General features: G+C 47.5%; 1 protein-coding gene across 1 annotated transcript in view; it reads left to right on the top strand.

The window, feature by feature from the left end:
• WDHD1 (WD repeat and HMG-box DNA binding protein 1) overlaps positions 1-19,455 on the top strand; it is a 71,898-nt gene extending 52,443 nt beyond the window's left edge. The window contains exons 17-25 of the mRNA XM_015414340.1: positions 1,056-1,187; positions 3,090-3,310; positions 4,929-5,059; positions 7,222-7,269; positions 8,926-8,975; positions 10,397-10,558; positions 13,444-13,577; positions 14,677-14,812; positions 18,455-19,455. Of these exons, the coding sequence (XP_015269826.1) occupies positions 1,056-1,187; positions 3,090-3,310; positions 4,929-5,059; positions 7,222-7,269; positions 8,926-8,975; positions 10,397-10,558; positions 13,444-13,577; positions 14,677-14,812; positions 18,455-18,658 (1,218 nt within the window). The 3' untranslated portion in view covers positions 18,659-19,455. The remainder of the gene's footprint in view (positions 1-1,055; positions 1,188-3,089; positions 3,311-4,928; positions 5,060-7,221; positions 7,270-8,925; positions 8,976-10,396; positions 10,559-13,443; positions 13,578-14,676; positions 14,813-18,454) is intronic.
• The last annotated feature ends 412 nt before the right edge of the window (positions 19,456-19,867 follow it).

Below are 19,867 nucleotides of genomic sequence, written 5' to 3'. Positions count from 1 at the left end.
CAGGCATGATATACATAATAAGCCAAGCAATGCCATCACTCCATCCCACCTCCAGCTGGTTGACCTTGAGCAGTTCCGCAGATGTAGCAGCAAAAGACAGTAAACACCTACACAGGAAAATACAAGGGGGGTGGGCAGGGTCCAAAGTAACACAGAAAATGAAAACAGCATCTTATGGCAGCTTGCTGACACTGTGCGACTGAACAACAAAGAATTTTTTAAATAATTATTTTGTTAAATGCAGGCTGCCTTAAGTGCTATTTTTAATTGGAAAACACTAAACCACCGTGTATAATTTAGCCATTTGAAATGTACTGTAGACCTAGTCACATCATAGTTTAATATTGGCAATTCCCATTCACCAGAACTTAAATGCAATAGCGTGGCACCAATCAAGTATATGAACTAGTATTAAGAATCATGAAACATTGCCTTCGGTACTTCAAGGTTGTGTTGAATCAACAACAACAGACAAACCTAATGAAGAATACGCAAACGGAATGATAACTAGAACGCCGTTGTTTGTCGTAGCTGTTTTTGTAATAAGTGCATTCATTACATTAGGACCTTGTGCCCTAGTTAAGACCTCATTATTGACTGTAAATATTTCTACAGAAGTGACATCATTCTGAATGTACTGTGGAGCTTCATGGTTAATGCTTAAGTTGTTTTTTTGTTAATGAATCATTCTAAAAATACTTTAAAAATTCACACTTGGCATAATATAATTTTTTTTAAAAAAATTGTAAAATTATACACGGTGATTTAGAGTTTTGCTTAGTCACGTACACCATTGTTTGTTGTAATTTTTAGTAGGAAGGCAGGATAGAAGTTGTCAAAGTAATGCATAATTAAATAATCTATTGCTCATAGGGACGAGAAGATTTTTTTTTTTAATGAAAGTTGAGCCTCTCGGGAAGCCCAATTCTGCGCTTTATTCCGTGTTTGGCAGCATTTCTGTGCTCCTATGCAATCTTGAACATAAAAACAACCCTGGTTAAAGTAAATGGCAGAGCTATTGTGCTACTTCTTCTTCCTTTGCCTGCTTACTCCAGGAGCAGTTCTGGCGTTCTGTCCTGTTCCACAACTACCTGGAATATTTATCCCAAAATGGATACGAATGCGATGAAAGCGCGAAAAGCCGGGCCTCCCAGGAGCAGCAGAACCTCTTGATGAAAATGTTTGCGGTAAGTGGTCTATGTTCTGAATTCAGACGTAACCGATGCTTGGCGTGTATTTTTATTTAAGACATTCCTGTGCTGCCTTTCCACCCAAACAGGGTCCGTCCCCAAGGCAGTGAGTGTCGAAAACATTTAAAAATTGAAAGCGGCATATAAAATAAAGTGTACGTCAAATATCTAAACCATTCAATAAAAACGTAGATATACAAATAAGCAGAATAACACAACAAGAGAGGAGGGCCGATAAAAGTTACTATGGGAATGCGAAACAAAGACAAAAAAGTCTTCCCCAGCTGGCGGAAGGCAACGACAGAGGGAGACAGACGAACCTCCCGGGAGAGGGCGTTCCAAAGTTTTGCTGCAATGACAGAGAAGGCCCTTTTATATTTCATTTTAAATGTCGCACTCTGCTTTGCCATTTTTACTTTGGGAATTGGTTTCCTCCATACAGTTATCCCCCTTGCTTTGTGTTTCTTAACCCTCGAAACAGAGGAGGGATAATCAGATTTAACGTGTCGTGGGATTAGGATCCCCCACTTTTTAAAATGGCTGAAAGTAACACAGTGTAGAGCTTTGGATTTGGGCCGTGGTGCTTGGAGAGACGGTTTTTAACCCTTCTTTTCCTGATCACCTCTCTGTGGATCTGCACAGTTTTAAAATTTGAGATCTGTTCCTGACATTATGCATTTCAGGTATAGGACAGCTCCCAAAAGTCACAGATTCCTGAAAACGAGTAAAGAATGCATGCATTTGTCAGAGGGCCCAAGGGTGGTGGTGTAGCTACAATGTTAGACTTGGATGAAGAAGACATGGAGCAATCCCTGGGTCTTTTCCCCAGGAAAGTATTCTTATTTATTTATTTTATTAATTCATGACCAGCCTTTCTCCCCAATGGGGACCTAAAGTGGCTTACAAAATTTTCCTCTTCTCTGCTGTATCCTCACAACAACCCTGTAAGATAGGTTAGGCTGAGAGAGTGAGATTGGCCCAAGGTCGTCCAGCGAGCTTCCATGGCAAAACGGGGATTCGAACCTGGCTCTCCCAGGTCCTAGTCCGACACTGTAATCGCTACACCACGCTGGCTCTCTTAAGATTGCAGTGATAGGTTCAAATCTGTACATGTTTGCAGCGCTCATTGGGTAGCCTTGAGCACAGCTTTTGGCGGCGAACAAAAAGCAAGGGGGTAAATTACCTGGGGAGCATTTCACCCCCTGCTTTCTGCTCAGAACCATTTAAACCCGTTTTCTGCTCTTCACGAAGTGCCCTGAACTGCTTCAAAATTTCTGGAACTGCATCAAAATTCGTAGAATTGCATCAGAATTCATGGAACATCAATTTGCAGAACACGAATCAGCCAAAATTCGTGACTAGTTTGTCAGCTGGTTCATGCCCATCCCTAGTAAGAACACTCTCCTAAATAAAATTTTGCTTCATTTGGGGAATGCCAGGAGGACAGGAACTTTCCTGACCTTCTTGGGAAGGCAACATAAATGGCAAAATTCCCTCAATGATCCTGCCTTCCTGACCAATGTTTTACTTGCTGGTTTTATGTTTTGTATGTATTTTGACTTTAAAAAAATTGTTTAATGGTGTGTGTTTAAGTGTGGGCAGTTTCTTATTAATGGTTTTAAAATTTGGGGGGGGGTTATGCATGTTTTAAATTGTTAGCTGTCTTGGTGGTCTTTGTGACAGCAGAAAGGCCGGATACAACCTTTGTAAATAATAATAATTTTAAAAATTGAGTTCCCCACCCTCAATTTTTATCTTTCAAAGCATAAATGGGGCCAAAGGAGTAGGTCTTCCCAGTGAGACGTCGACAGTGACACCTTTTGTTCCCGTCTTTACGGATTTCAAGAGGAATTTCTCTCGATAAATATTAAAGGGGATTTATTTTCTTTTCAAACGTAGCTTTCCTGCACGCTGGAACGTGAATTCCGCTGCATGGAGCTGGCGGAGCTGATGACCCAGAACGCCATGAGTTTGGCCGTCAAGTATGCCTCGCGCTCTCGGAAACTTAACCTTGCCCAGAGGCTGAGCGAGCTGGCAGCAGAGAAATCAGCTGAGCTGGCAGCTGTTGAAGAACCTGGCGAGGAAGAGGAGGAGGATTTCAGAAGCCACCTGAATGCTGGGTAAAAGAGACAAAATATCATTGGGGAAATGATCAGGTCTCCAGTGGACCTCTCCCATCAATTGAAATTGAAAGATTATTATTATTAAATGCACATTGGCATATGTCTCCTCCTTCCTACAGGTGTGGCTGTTTCCCCCCTGTCTGTCTGGAGAGAACAGTTCTCTGTCCTCTTCCTTTATTCTGTTTCCTTCCTGTGTGTGTTAAGTGCTATGAAGTCGCTTCTGACTTACGGCAGCCCAACGAATGAATGATCTCCGAAGTGTCCTATTGCTAACAGTCTTGGTCAGGTTTTGCAAACTGGGGGCCATGGCTTCCTTTACGGTGTCAGTCCGTCTCACGTTGGTTTCTCCCTCTTTTCTTGCAGCCTTCAGCGTTTCCCAGCGTTATTGTCTTTTCCAGTGACTTTTGTCTTGTCATAATGCGGCCAAAGTCTGATCGCCTCAGTTGGGTCATTTTAGCTTCTAGGGAGAGTTCAGGCTTGATTGTCTAGAGCCCACTGATTCGTGTTTTTGGTGGTCCATGGTATCTGTAAAACTTTCCTTCAACACAGCTTTTCAAATGGAATCCACTTTCTACCTGTCAGCTTCCTTCAGTGCCCAACTTTCACATCCCTACATAGCAATGGAGAATACTATGGCATGAATTATCTTGGTCTTGGTCACCAGTGACACATCCTTACACTTAAGGATAGCTCCTTCATGGCTGCCCTTCCCAGTCTCAACCTCCTGATTTAAGGACATAAGAGAAGCCATGTTGGATCAGGCCAGTGGCCCATCTAGTCCAACACTCTGTCACACAGTGGCCTAAGCACGGGAGCCATCAGGAGGTCCACCAGTGAGGCCAGAACTCCAGAAGCCCTCCCACTGTTGCTCCCCCAAGCAAGAAGACAGAGCATCACTGCCCCAGACAGAGCATTCCATCTAAAGCTTGTGGCTAATAGCAATTGATGGACATCTGCTCCATAAATTTATTCAATCCCGTCTTGAAGTTGTCTTTGCTTGTAGCTGCCATCACTCCCTGTGGCAGTGAATTCTATGTGTTAATCCATGAAACTCCATGAAATTGCTGAGCGGTCAGGTTAGAACGGATAAAAGGAAGTACTTCTTCACCCAAAGAGTGATTCACACATGGAATTCACTGCCACAGGAGGTGGTGGTGGCTACAAGCATGGATGGCTTCAAAAGGGAATTAGATAGGCATATGGAGCAGAGGTCCATCAGTGGCTATTAGCCACAAGGTATAGATAGGGGCTCTGGGGCAAGTGATGCTCTGTCTTCTTGGTGCTTGGGAGGGTGAACAGTGGGAGGGCTTCTAATGTCCTGGCCCCACTGGTGGGCCTCCTGATGGCACCTGGTATTTTTGGCCACTGTGTGACAGTGTTGGACTAGATGGGCCTTTGGCCTGATCCAACATTGGCGTCTCTTATGTTCTTATGTTCTTAACCACTCTTGAGTCAAGAAGTACATTGTTTTATTGGTGCTAAGCCTTCTGCTCATTAATTGCATTGAGTGCCCATGAGTTCTTGTCTTGTGAGAAAGGTAGAAAAGTCTTGAAGTATTTCTGTTTCTTCACCGTCAACCTTCAGGTTGTGTGCTTAGTCAGTCTTTTCGCCCCAGTTACAGTAACACCCCCACAGAATGGAGTCAGAGCAAAGTCAGGAGCCTCCAGCGCCAGCAAAGCACGGAAGCCAGTTCGGAAGCGGAGGAGGGCGAAGAAGAAGAAGACGTCTCTGAAGAGGCAAAGCCAAGTGAGACATGCACCCACACACACACATTTTGCACAGGCTAGACAGCCAGCGTGGTGTCGCGGTTTGAATGTTGGGCTAGGACAGGGGTGGCCAAACGCACTTGACGTAAGAGCCACGTGGAATAAACGTCAGGGGTTTGAGAGCCGCCACACATGGACAGATATTACACGTTTTTACTGGTAAATATGCAGAGTTGCTTTTTATTAACATTAAACGAGACTGCCAGAAATAATAAGCAGAAGGGGTAAAAGCAGATACCGATAATGCTATTTAATTGCCCAATAATAATTTGTTTGCTAATGACATTAGCAAGGAGCTGCGGGGGCTCAAGTGGTTAAGCCGCTGAACTGCAGGCCGTGGAAGGTCGGTAGTTCAGCAGTTCGAGACCCGAGTGTGCCGCGTGACGGAGTGAGCTCCCGTCTCTAGTTCCAGCTCCTGCCAACCTAGCAGTTCGAAAGCAAGAAACTGCAAGTAGATAAATAGGGACCACTTCGGTGGGAAGGTAACAGCGTTCCGTGCGCCTTGGTGTTTAGTCATGCCGGCCACATGACCACGGAAACGTCTTCGGACAGCGCTGGCTCTTCGCCTTTGAAACGGAGATGAGCACCGCAACCCTAGAGTTGGAGTCGACTGGCTTTCAAGCAAGGGAACCTTTACCTTTTTAATGATATTTAGCTTCCCCAGCCGCCCTGTCGGGAGCCGCACAATATGTACGAAAGAGCCGCGTGCGGCTCCCGAGCTCCAGTTTCGGCACCCTTGGGCCAGAACCTGGTTTGAATCCCCACTGCGCCATGGAGGGACCGTGGCGCAGTGGCAGAGCATCTGCTTGGCATGTAGAAGGTCCCAGGTTCAGTCCTTCACATGTCCAGTTGAGCAGGCAGTAGGTGATGGGTCTCTCTCCCTGAGACCCTGGAGAGCTGCTGTCAGTCTGAGTAGGCAATGCTGACTTTGATGGACCAAGGATCTGATTCAGGATAAGGCGGCAGTTTCGTGTGTTCCTGTGTCTTGGTCAGTGTTCCCTCTAAGCTGAGTGAGTGTGAGCTGGCTCACAGTTTTTTAGCCTCCAGCTCACAGGTTTTTGTCTCAGCTCAGGAAGGGATGACTCCCGAGCAAACTAACTGATGCAGCAGCCAAATCGCTCTCCCCCCACTTTATTGCCAGTAGCTCACATAGTAGAATTCTTGCTCACAGGACTCCACAGCTTAGAGGGAGCATTGGTCCTGGTATATCTTCACGTGTTCAAGCTTGCTGAGTGACCAGTCATGCACTCTGAGCCAAGGCTACCTCGTAGAGCTGTTGCGAAGATAAACTGGAGGAGAGAAGGAGAATGACGTAAGCCACCTTGGGCCCCCATTGGGGGGAAAGGTGAGGTATAAATGAAATGAATAAATAGGGTATTGAGACGTTTGCATAGACCTGTTTCTCAGATCCTGAAGGATGGGGAGGCTTCTCTGCTCAGGGTCAGGCTAGATGTGACGGCATCCGTGGGTCCAACACAAGGACACCACCACCATTTAAAGGAGATTTTAAAAATTTTGTTGAAACAGCCATAGGGAGGTGGGTGGCTGTTTCGGCACTTGGGAAAGTGTGGGGTGGAGAGAACAAGAGCCCCACATCCTGCAGTGCTCCAGGCTCTTCCCTTTAAATGGTTGGGGAACAAGCAAGCACTTGAATTCACCACTTGCAGGGTAGGCGCGCATGGCCCTCAGTTGACAAAAACGGGTACCCGTGTGCCTATCCTGCAAGCTGTGAATTCGCTGCTGGTAGGGCAGGAGCGGGCAGCCCCCGCTCTTTTCAGGCGGGGCCACGGGTGGCTGTTGGGGGTGGGGCTTCTCCCCGCTGGCATCTGGGGGGAGCCCCCACCTGGGGACTTGCATCCTTAGGCTGGCCTGATCTTGGAAGCTAAACAGGGTCCACCCTGCTTGGTTACTCGGACGGGAGAACAGCAAGGAAGTCCGGGGCTGCTATGCAGAGGCAGGCCATGGCAACCCACCCCTGTCCAGCTCTTGCCCTGAAAGCCCTATGGGGTCACCGTGAGCTGGCTGCGACTTGACGGCACTTTCCAACCCTAACGTAAACGGGCAACGTTAATGGGTACGCTGGTAAATACTTAGATCTCACTGATCTGTATTGTTTACTATCCATTTCCCCCTCTTCTGTAGTGACTCACGACCCCCCACAGTGCAGAAATGCAACCCTCTCCAAGTCTGGTAAGTCGGATTAAATTTATTCCAGGCAAGGGAGAATTCCATAACCGTTGGTTCTCTTCTTATTTTGGATCCAGTCACCTGTGTTGTGTCCTCCCCTTTTGTTACATGGGCTGATTTAATGGACACATATGTTGTGATGGGGTCCCCAGCCTTTCTGATCCTGCAGGCACCTTTGGAATCAGTGTGGTGGGTGCGACTGCACAATGGCTGCCACAGGAGGCGGAGCTAGCCACAAAATGGCTGCCGCTGGAGGCGGAGCCAACCACAGAATGGAGCGAGGCTATGGATAGCTCCAGTAGTAACCCTTTAACATTTTAGCCAGAAGCTCTGTTTCCCAGGATGCCTTTAAAATCTGCACAGCCAATCAGAAGTTTTGCGGGGCAAAAGTCCCACCTGACCCTGCCCACATTCTAAAAGCACTTGGTGAGTGTCAGGAAAGGTGTCGGTGGGTACCCCATTGGGGACCACTGTATTATGATCTTGTTCCTGCTGCCTCGGACTTACCTCTTCTGTGCTGTGGAAGTACAAAGTCTCAACCCTGAAAAAATCTGTAGAGTGTTGCCTTCCTTTAAAACTTTGACATGTTATAAATGCACAGCTTCCTTCACGTAACCGGGGTGGGTTCTTAAACTTCTTGCAGATGTCACCCATGTTGTATAGTGTGCTGGGGAAAGGCAAGAAACGGTTCGGAAAGAGTTGCAACGGCCGTTGTTCCGCTGCAACATCTGGCATCCAGGTGTTGCTCTGGTTCAGAGATGTTTTACCCATGCTGTGATTCCGCAGCACCGTGCAAGATCTGACAGGAGGGTCAGAGCGACGGCATGGAGCACGTGTCCTGCAGGGCCTGCAAAACAGAGCTGTCCCACCAGGCCTTTGGGTGAGGCAGCGGGCATCTGCCGTAGCTGGCCCTCCCTGCTTTAGTTCCCAGTCTGCTGACGGGGCCCATTTGATTCCATCTTGTGGCTCTAGCAGATTTAGATTGGTCACAGCCTGTGTGATTTTTTAATTGCTTCTTGTTCTAATGACTTTAATGTGATTTTATGTAACGAGTCTCGGACGCAGTTTCTTGTGACCCGCCCTGAGCCCGCTTTGGGGAGGGCGGAATGAGAATCTCAAAAATAAATAAATGTCTGGTCACGACGATCCGACCAGGGTCCCTACCGTGTGCTATCTTGATCACCACTGGGATAGACTTCAGAAGTTCCAAAGTCCGTAGCCTCCACGAAGCCATGTCTGATAATGACACGCTGGCTCCTGAGAATAGGGACAGTGAGTGGGAACGGCCCCCGATAAAGTCTGTCCCCAGAGCCCTCTGCCGATCGGGCTTGCATTCGTTCAGATGCTGAGACGGCAGCAACTCTTCACAGACAGCCAGAAGACTGAGCTCTGAGGATTTTCTCAGCAGCCTTGAGAGCGAAAAACCTTTTTGAAAAGAATAAAGGTGGAATTGTCAAAACGGCCACTGTCATGTCATGCTCAGCCCAAGCATGGCAGCCGTAGAAGAAAGTGGGGATGAACACAGTCCTGTGCCTAGTTTTTGATCGCTCATCCTCTCGGTACCCTTTTCTCCAAAATGTAACACACGTGTTTTTCTGTATGGTTTTCTAAAGGTATTTCCTCCTCTCTCCCTCCCCCCTTTTTCTTTTGTTTGGGTAGCGAAAGCTGTCATTGTATCCAACAGCCAAGGACGAGTCAATCCGTTCAAGGTGATGATTTTTTATGATTTAATTAAACTCTGGTTTTTATTCTCAGTCCCTTTGGTGTAATGCTAAGTCTTCTGCATTTGGTGAGGAAGATGATGTCTGTTTGTACCTTTGCATGTTTCTCCACGAGGTTGATGGGATTTCCATGCTGTGTGACTAAATGTGGTACCTTCCGTGGAGATAGATCGAGATGGGTAGCCATGTTAGTCTGTTTGTAGCAGTAGAAAAGAGCAAGAGTCCAGTAGCACTGTAATGATTTCATGTTTAACTGTGTGTATGTGTCTTTAAAAGTTTGGTTGCATGCCTGTGTGATAGTCTAGTGTGATTTAAACAGGCAAGTGGTGTGAGTGGTGAGTGACAGAGAGGGGGAGGGGTTTTGGAAATGATTCTGTGTGGATGAGCAGATATGTCAGCCAAGAGTGTTAGTTAGTGAGATGACAGTTAAAAGTCAGTTAAGTTCTGATTTCTGGGAGAGAAGCAGAAGTTCTGGGTATGAGAGGAGTGAGACCCATCCCTGTGTGGGATGAGTTTAGTTCTGGGGTCTGAAGGAGAGACCTTCTTGTGTGTGATATGAGAGTTAAGTGCTGTGTCTGAAAGAAAGTGACAAGCAGTTCTGTGTTGAAACAGTTATAAGCCGAAGCTGAGTGTCTAGGAAACAGTAAAGATTATATGGACTTGGAGGAAAAAGTGTTACAAAATTACCTAAGGAAAAATCCCTGTCAGTAGGGAGCAGACTGTGTGTTATACCTACTTTACTACTTACATGGTTCTACCCTCATATTTATGTTTTCTTTAAATAAATCCTATTTCATTCAAGTATACCAGCTCTGGAAAGAATCCTTCCTCAGACCACATAGTTCCTCGAAAGCTTAAACCCTCGATCCACCTACCCTGTGATAGAAATAGTAAAGCATAAAGGTTTGGAAAGCCTTATAAATTTCCTGGTGGCAGCCGGATACACATAATAAAATAAAACCTAAACAACACTTTAAAGGGAAACCAGACCTACCCAGTTAAGGGGTCGTCACAAGCACCTTAAAGACTAACAAAATTGGTGGCAGGGGAGGAGCTTTTGTGAGTCACTGCTCATTTCCTTAGATAGTGACTCATGAAAGCTCCTTCCCTGCCACCAATTTTGTTAGTCTTTAAGGTGTTCCTGGACTGTTGCTCGTTTCTGCTGCTACAAACACGGCTATCCGTGTTGATCCATCTCCATAGAAGTGAGCTGCAACTCACGGATGCTCATCCCTTGCCATATATTTTGTTAGTCTTTAAGGTCCTGCTTGGGCTCTTGCTCTGATCTCCTGCTACAGACTAACACGGCTACCCGTCTTGATCTGATTTTTAAAGTAAACGCAGTGGAAGCTCTGAAAGGAAAAGCAAGTTCTCATCTCAAAACTCTCTCTGAACATTTGCTGCTCTAGGTGTCCAGTAGCCAAAAGGATCCCGTAGCTCACTCGACGAGCATCTTAGACAACATGACCAGACTGCCGAAGAAAAATCCCGCACCGACCAGGCGGACCACAGCGAGCAAGGAGAAAGGCCCCGTGATAAAACCGCTGGTTCCCAAGCCCAAGTCCAAACAGGTGATCAGCAGCTCCAGTGTTATTTCTGTTCTGTTTTTCTCCCCAGTGGGGACCCAAAGTGGCGTACCCCATTATTCTCCCCCGCCCCACTATTCTCACAACAACAACCCTTTTCGAGGGCGTGGCAGGCCCAGGGTCAGCTGGTCAGCTTCCATGGTAGAGCAGGGATTCGAACCTGGTTACCCCGAGTCCCAGTCCTACACTCTAGCCCCTGTACCACACCGGCTGACTGTTGCTAGTCCATACCGTGTGCAGAGGATGTTACAAACTTCATGAAATATTGGGGGGGGGGGTAGTGGAGACAGGAAACGGCTAAGGGCCATGAAAAGATCACTTCCTGTCCATTTAGACTTGGGAATAGCTGGTATCCGTCAAAAGCTTATACCTCACAAATTGTGTTGGTCTCTACTGGATTCAAATCTAGCTGTTCTACTGCAGACCAACACGGCTAACCGACACGGCTGTGGCTCAGCGGTAGAGCCTCTGCTTGGCATTCAGAAGAACCCAGGTTCGGTCCCCGGCATCTCCAGTTAAAAAGGACCAAGCAGGAGGTGATTTGAAAGTCTGGGGCAAGTGATGCTCTGTATTCCTGGTGCTTGGAGGGGGGGGGCAACAGTGGGGAGGGCTTCTAGTGTCCTGGCCCCACTGCTGGACCTCCTGATGGCACCAGGTATTTTTGCCCACTGTGTGACAGAATGTTGGACTGGATGGGCCATTGGCCTGATCCAGCATTGGCTTCTCTTATGTTCTTAAGACCTCCGCCTGAGACCCTAGAGAGCTGTCAAGACGGGCCATGGCTCAGTAGTAGAGCCTCTGCTTGGCATGCAGAAGGTCCCAGGTTCAATTCCCAGCAGCATCTCCAGTTAAAACAGTGGGAGGTCTTCTAGTGTCCTGGCCCCACTGCTGGACCTCCTGATGGCACCTGGTATTTTTGGCCACTGTGTGACACAGAGTGTTGGACTGGACGGGCCATTGGCCTGATCCAACGCTGGCTTCTCTTATGTTTTTAATCTCTGAAGTTAGATTTGGGAAGTAATTCTTCTTAAATGGCTCATCAGCATTGCCTCCAGATGACCAGGCAAAGGAACTTTGATAACTTGGAAGTCTGGGCTTTTTTTTGCTCTTGTTATTTCTCAGCTGGTTAATGGGTGTCGGGAACAACAAAGCACAATGCTTCAGTGCCTGGCCCGGCACAAGCAGATGAGCAGGCAGGTGCATGTATCGCTCTCCAAGTGACAACTAGTACCTGCCCCAGGTGTGCAGGCAAGGTTTCTGGCTGGATGTAAAGTCAAGTGAAACCAATTGATTTTTTGTTTGTTTGCTTTCTGTTCTCTGGGCACCCTTCACGTGTGTGTTTTGTGCTGCCAAGTTGCTTTCTCCTTACCGTGACCCTATGAGTTAATGACCTTCAAAACGTCCTGTCACAATTTAGAGACAGTTTACAAGCACTTCAGTGCCCGTCCATCAAATGCAGAGGAGCTGAAAGGAAAAATATGTTTGAACAAGGTAATATTTCATACGGGAGGGAAATTAGAATGCTGTAGCCCTATCTGGGAATCAGCAGGCTTGGTACTTGGAGGGGAGACCGCCAAGAAAGACTCTGCAGAGGAAGGCAATGGCAAACCACCTCTGCTCTTCACTTATCTTGAAAGTCCCTCTCTGGGGTCACCGTAAGTTGGTTGCGACTTGTCGGCATTTTACACACACGCGTTTCGTACGCTGGAAGTAAGGTCTTCTGTCTTCCTCAGGTGTATTTGGAGGGTTGGGGAGGTTGTATCTCAATTGGCAACTGGTGCCAATGTTGTAAGCTGCCCTGAGCCCGCCTGCGGGGAGGGCGGGGTGTAAATCGAATAAATAAATAAATAAATTTGGGGAAAGAGCATATGGCCAGACAGTCTTCATTCACCCTGCTGCATCCACAGTCTTTCAGGATAAAAGAACAGTGTGCGCAGACACAAAATGTATGTGCAAATGCCACTTAAGAACATGAGAGAAGCCATGTTGGATCAGGCCAGTGGGCCATCCAGTCCAACTCTGTGTCACACATCGGCCAAAACCCAGGAGCCATCAGGAAGTCCACCAGTGGGGCTGGAACTCCAGAAGCCCTCCCACTGTGGCCCCCAAGCACCAAGAATACAGAACATCACTTGCCCCAGACAGAGTGTTCCTTCTATACCTTGTGGCTAATAGCCACTGATGCACCTCTGCTTCCATATGTTTATCCAATCCCTTCTCAAAGTTGTCTGTGCTTGTAGCCGCTACCGCTTCCTGCAGCAGTGAATTCCGTGGGTTCATTACTCCTTGGGTGAAGAAGTACTTCCTCTTATATTTTTTAAGCCTAGCTCATTCAATTCATGGAGTGCCCACGAGTTCTTGTATTGTGAGAAAGGGAAGAAAGGACTTCTTTCTCTACTTGCTCTATCCCATGCATAATTTTGTAAAACTCTATCATGTCACTCCTCAGCCATAATTTCTCCAAGCTTAAGAGCCCTAACCTGTTTAACCTTTCTTCATAGGGAAAGCGTTCCATCCCCTTAATCATTTTAGTTGCCCTTTCCTGCACCTTTTCCACCGCTGTAGTATCTTTTTTGAGGTGCGGTAACCAGAACTGTACACTGTTTTCCCAAATGAGGCTGCACCAATAACCCCCAGCATAGCATTTGCCTTTTTTATTGCTGTCACACACTGAGTCGATGCTTGAATGTGTACATGCCGTTGATAGTGCATTTGAACCTCCCAGCTACAAAAGTATTCACAGAGACACTCTGTCTTTGCCGAGACGTGCTTAATGTTGTGGGGCGACAGGCCCTCTCCCCAAAGAGCTAACGCAGCGTTTTAGTGCACATATCACACATTGACTGTGAATTCTCGAAATATCTATATAGGCTGCAGCAGCTGCGTTTTTCCAACCCCGAACACCCAGCTCTGAGAAGAAAACCACCACGGACGAGAAAGGAGCAAAAACTGAAGCGGCACCACCTGAAACCCAGGCTTCGACTGAGAATGGTGAAGACAAAAGGTACCCAAATATCTTTTGTCGCTTCAACTGGAGCACAGATGATTATAACATATCATAAATGATTTTATATTTTTTTGAAAAATATTTTTACAATAATTTGTACCTATATAATAAATCATCTTTATCAAAAATATCAAAAATCATCTCCAAGAATCTCTTATTGTTGAACTCCCTGAGGAAGATTCGGAAACAGAAGGATATCTGGACCTCTGTTGGAGGAAGACACGAGCACATGTTATAAAGAGACTTTAAGGAGTCCTCCCTCTTGAAACTTTATTTAACAGAGGAGGACTATTATTAAAGGTTGTACAATAGCTTTTGAGATTCTTGGAGATGATTTTTGATATTTTTGATTAAGAAGATTTATTATATATGTACACATTTATTGTAAAAATATTTTTCAAAAAATATAAAATCATTTATGATATGTTATAATCATCTGTGCACGGTACTTGTTGTATGTTGGTTTTCCTACTTACCGTGGGTCCTTGTTTGGTTTTGTGAATTGCTTCAACTGGAGCAGCTTAGGCTATGGTCCCAGGAATAGTTTCCTCTAATAGGACAGCAAGATTTGGGCCCAGCAGCACCTTAAAAGACCAACAAGGTTTCCGCGTTATGAGCTTCCAGGGTATAAAGCTCCATTCCTGAAAAACTGGTTGGTCTTGAAGGTGCTCCTTGGGTCGAATCTTGCTCTCGTTTGGCAGACCAGTGCGGCCACCCATCGGAAGCTTTCCTTCAAAGCCTTATACGGCCTGGGACCAACATATCTAAGGGACCGCCTCTTCCCGTATACGCCTCAGTGAAGCTTTATGCTCTAGTAATCAACATCTCCTGGCGGTCCCTGGCCCAAAAGACGTCCGTCTGGCCTCAACCAGGGCCAGGGCCTTTTCTGCACTGCCCCCCGCCTGAACATGCTCCCCATCGAGATCAGGGCCCTGCGGGGATCTTACTGATGGAACTTTGTTGGGACGCCACTTTGAGGCTATTGCAATTTGCAGTGCTGCTAACAGCAAGCAGACAGAGAAGCTTTCTAGAAGAAATGTAGGTGCTTCACTTCAAAATGTTTTCCCGTATCAGAGAATCTTTGCATTCTTCTTAGGCCAAAGACCGGATTCCAGATGTGGCTGGAAGAGAACAGAAGCCTCATTTTGGCAGATAATGCTGATTTTGAAGAAACTGAGATAATACGAGAAGGCATGGCTCGATTCAGAGTGCTGTCTCCTGAAGAAAGGATGGTAAGTAGGTTCTGATGGGGCAGTAGGTTCAGGATGGAGAAAAGGAAATACTTCTTTACACGGAGAGTGATTAGAATGTAGAATTTGCTGCCGTAGGCTGTAGTGATGGCCACGGGAATAAACAGCTTTAAAACGGGAATTAGATAGATTCATGGAGGGTATCTATCAATGGCTACTAGCCCTGGTGGCAGAGGGGAATGTCCACATTCAGAGGCACTAAGCCCCTGAATCCCAGAACCAGGAGGCAACCTCAGAGGAAGGCCTCGGCCTCTCTGCCCTGTTGTTGGCCCTCCAGAGGAACTGGCTGGCCACTGTGTGAGACGGGAGGCTGGACTAGATGGACCACTGGTCTGATCCAGCAGGGCTCTTCTGATGTTCTGATAAAGGCCTCGGCCTCTCTGCCCTGTGGTTGGCCCTCCAGAGGAACTGGCTGGCCACTGTGTGAGACGGGAGGCTGGACTAGATGGACCACTGGTCTGATCCAGCAGGGCTCTTCTGATGTTCTTATGAAGGCCTCGGCCTCTCTGCCCTGTGGTTGGCCCTCCAGAGGAACTGGTTGGCCACTGTGTGAGACGGGAGGCTGGACTAGATGGACCCACTGGTCTGATCCAGCAGGGCTCTTCTGATGTTCTGATGAAGACCTTGGCCTCTCTGCCCTGTGGTTGGCCCTCCAGAGGAACTGGTTGGCCACTGTGTGAGACGGGAGGCTGGACTAGATGGACCCACTGGTCTGATCCAGCAGGGCTCTTCTGATATTCTGATGAAGGCCTTGGCCTCTCTGCCCTGTTGTTGGCCCTCCAGAGGAACTGGTTGGCCACTGTGTGAGACGGGAGGCTGGACTAGATGGACCACTGGTCTGACCCAGCAGGGCTCTTCTGATGTTCTTATGAAGGCCTTGGCCTCTCTGCCCTTCTGTTGTCCCTCCAGAGGAACTGGTTGGCCACCGTGTGAGACAGGATGCTGGACTATATGGGCTATTGGTCTGATCCAGCAGGGCTCTTCTGATGTTCTTATGAAGGCCTCGGCCTCTCTGCCCTGTGGTTGGCCCTCCAGAGGAACTGGTTGGCCACTGTGTGAGACGGGAGGCTGGACTAGATGGACCACTGCTCTGATCCAGCAGGGCTCTTCTGATGTTCTGATGAAGGCCTTGGCCTCTCTGCCCTGTTGTTGGCCCTCCAGAGGAACTGGTTGGCCACTGTGTGAGACAGGAGGCTGGACTAGATGGACCACTGCTCTGATCCAGCAGGGCTCTTCTGATGTTCTTATGAAGGCCTCGGCTTCTGTGCCCTGCTGTTGGCCCTCCAGAGGAACTGGTTGGCCACCGTGTGAGACAGGATGCTGGACTATATGGGCTATTGGTCTGATCCAGCAGGGCTCTTCTGATGTTCTGATGAAGGCCTCGGCCTCTCTGCCCTGTGGTTGGCCCTCCAGAGGAACTGGCTGGCCACTGTGTGAGACGGGATGCTGGACTAGACCAACCCCTGTTCTGATCCAGCAGGGCTCTTCTGATGTTCTTATGTAGTGGCATCTTGTTGGCGGGGTTTTGTCTTTTGGTTGGTCGTTCATACTTGGAGTATTCTGGTGTTTCAGTCGCCCCTGTGCTTTCCATGGTCCAGACCAACCACTTGACATATCTTATTTCAGTTTTGCCCAGCCTTTCCTGGAATGCTCACAACAGAGTCCGATATTTGGTGCGATATTGCCTAAATAACACTGCATTGTAGAAACTTCTGATCTCCCCAGTTATTATTTATCATTATTACTTAAAACATGTTTTGTGTCGTCTTTTCACACGATCAGGGATCCCTAAGGCAGCTTACATTTAAAAACATTTGAACAATTGAAAACAAGCGTTGAAAACTATAAAGTAATTCAATTCAAAGACATAACAGACGATACAAGAAGAGGGCCAGTAACCATTATTGGGGATATGCCAAATGGAAAAAAAAGGTCTTCACCTGCGCCGGGGGGGGGGGGGGGAGTCATCACCTGCTGGAAGAATATAGAGCGAGATGGATGAATCTCAAGAACAAGCAGATGAAATGGTGAATATTGGCCCTTTTAAAGGGCTGTGTCAGTGGAGGAGGGGAGGGGAGCAAAGCTGTGAAGGAGAACAGCACGAACAAAGCATACAAAAACGTACACCCAAGTTCTAGGATTGTGTGTGGAAACTTCCCCAGGAAGCTGAGTGCGACCAGTGTGCTTCATTCATTCATTCATTCATTCATTCATTCATTCATTCATTTATTTTATTGAACTTATGAATCGCCCACCCTGCAAGCAGGCTCTGGGCGATTTACAACCTTAAAAAGCATTTGAAATAGCTATCACACATGGCTTCACTTTTGCTTTAACTCTGACCTCCGCCTTGCTGCCGAGACTCCTCTTGTTGTTCAGAGTAGCTGAGCAAAAGCCCCACCTGGCCCCAGCCATTTTTCTACAAAAAAACCCTTGGCGGGCACCAGGAAGAAGGAGAAGAAAAAGAAGGGATGGGATTTATACCCCGCCCTTCCCTACCCAAAGGTGTCTCAGAGCGGCTTACAAACTCCTTTCCCTTCCCCTCCCCACAACAGACACCCTGTGAGGTAGGTGGGGCCGAGAGAGGCTCTCTCAAGAACTGCTCCTGAGAGAACAGCTCTGACAGAACTACGGTTTGCCCAAGGTCAGCCAACCAGGTGCAAGTGGAGGAGTGGGGAATCAAACCCGTTTCTCCCAGATCAGAGTCCGCGCACTTAACCACGACACCAAACTGGCTCCCTGCTGTATCAGACGTAGGAAAGGACAACCAAAAAGACCGAGGGATTAGAGTTCCTTCCCTATGAAGAAAAGCGAAGGAGTTTGGGTCCTTCCTGGAGCATCTGGTGGGCCACTGTGTCAAACAGGATGCAGGACTGGATGGATCCTTGGTCTGATCCAGTTATAGCTCAGTGGTGTCATCTTACTATGAAGAAAGGTTAAGGCGCTTGGGGCTCTTTAGCTTGCAGAAACGATGGCTGAGGGGTGTCATGATCGAAGTTTACAAGATTATGCATTGGGATAGAGCAGGTAGAGAAAGAGGTACTTTTCTCCCTTTCTCACAATACAAGAACTCGTGGGCACTCCATGAAATGGCTGAGCGGTTGGCTTAGAACAGATAAAAGGAAGTACTTCTTCACCCAAAGAGTGATTAACACATGGGATTCACTGCCACAGGAGGTGGCGGCGGCTACAAGCATGGACAGCTTCAAGAGGGAATTAGATAAGCGTATGGAGGTCCATCAGTGGCTATTAGCCACAAGGTATAGATAGGGACTCTGGGGCAAGTGATGCTCTGTATTCTTGGTGTTTGGGGGGGGACGGGGGACAGTGGGAGGGCTCCTACTGTCCTGGCCCCACTGCTGGACCTCCTGATGGCCCCTGGTATTTCTGGCCACTGTATGACACAGAGTGTTGGACTGGATGGGCCATTGGCCTGGTCCAGCATTGGCTTCTCTTATGTTCTTACGTTTTTACTCCTTCCACTTGGACTGCCAAGAAACACAGGAAGCCCAAACTGGTGGTCCCTGTGTGGATTCTTTTCCAGCTTCTGCAATGTACAGCCTCTCCCTCTACCATAACAATAATTCATTGTTAGTTGTGGGTTTTCCCCCCTGTTCCCTTCAGACTTGGACTGAGAGAGCCAAAGGAAGAGAAGCTGGTGATTCGGGCGAAAGGAAAAAGAGAAAGCACCCAGAAAGTGTTAACGGCGACGGTCAAGAAAGCCCAGAACAAAAATCGGAAGAGAACAACAGCTCGGCCAAAAAACCCAAACCCGCTGACCAGATGGGGATCCAGAAGCTATCCGCCTTTGCATTCAAGCAGTCCTAACCTGACTGTTGTCATCTCAAAGGGTTCATGTTGTACGAACAGGCCAGCCAGCAGGTAACCACAAAGGGAGGGGTGGTTTTTTTGCCAAGTGTTCCAGAAAAGAAGTAAGCACTGCATACTTAGATGGGTGTAGATGACTCTAGACCTGTCTTGCATTAGTTGTGCGTTCAGTTTGCCATTGGGGTTTTTGGAGGGGTTACCACTTTATGCTGTGCCCCCTGGGGAATTCAGTCTCAACAGGTCTGCATCAATGAGCCAAGACCCAAACGTTATCCTGCTGAGAGTTTTCCAATAGCTCAGAACTCTTTTTTTTTTTAAACTGTACATCACAGTCTTGTGAAGCAGGCAGGATTAAGGAGGAAAAGGGAGCGCGGATTTGGCAGGTGGCCCGTGTGCCAGGTGGACGTGAAAACGCTCTTCTGACCCCAGAGCTGCACTTTGCATCTCGGGAACTGAAGCGGTCCCTTTCCAGAGGTCCTTGTTGCATTGTTTCTAAAGGCAGAGTTCTTGTATGTTGTTAGTTGGAACTTCTACAGTTTTTTCCCCCCACGTGCCTCTGCGTGTCCTGGTCTGTGTGCTGAGAGAGGGATCCCGTAAGAGTCGTTCAGCTCTGCACCTGGTTTGCGTGGCCTAACCCCAATCCTGTAGAGGAGAAGAATATGGGGAAGTGCCATCTCCTACAGTATAGGGAGGTATCGCGAGACATGCCCGCGTGCTGTATAGCTAGCGGACTCCCCCTGGGCTCAGCTGACTGAACGGCTTTCCCTCCCCAACCTTAGAACGTTTATATTTCTGTATTTGCCATGTAACTAAATAAAACAACACTTTTTGAGTCTTGGCCGGCGGGTGCTCTGTTCTCATTTTCAGAACCAACAGCATTTCAGAGCAGTCTCTCCCCATTGACTAAACCAGAGGTTCCCTATTTGGCCTACTGCCCCCTTTTCAGAAAAAAATATATATTACTCAGTGCCAGTGTTCCCTCTAAGCTGAGTTAGTGTGAGCTATCTCACAGTTTTTTAGCCTCTGGCTCACACGTTTTTTTGTCTTAGCTCAGGAAGGAGGGTTCCAGAGCAAACTAATTTATGCAGGAGCCAAATCGCTAACTCACAACTTTAATGCCAGTAGCTCACAAAGTAGAATTTTTGCTCACAAGACTGCAGAGCTTAGAGGGAACATTGCTCAGCGCACCCCTGGAAATCGGCCTTCAAG

This window comes from Gekko japonicus, unplaced genomic scaffold (assembly GCF_001447785.1).
Source record: "Gekko japonicus isolate JY-2015 unplaced genomic scaffold, Gekko_japonicus_V1.1 scaffold152, whole genome shotgun sequence".
NCBI lineage: Eukaryota > Metazoa > Chordata > Lepidosauria > Squamata > Gekkonidae > Gekko > Gekko japonicus.
This window is presented reverse-complemented; position numbering and strand designations above follow the sequence as displayed.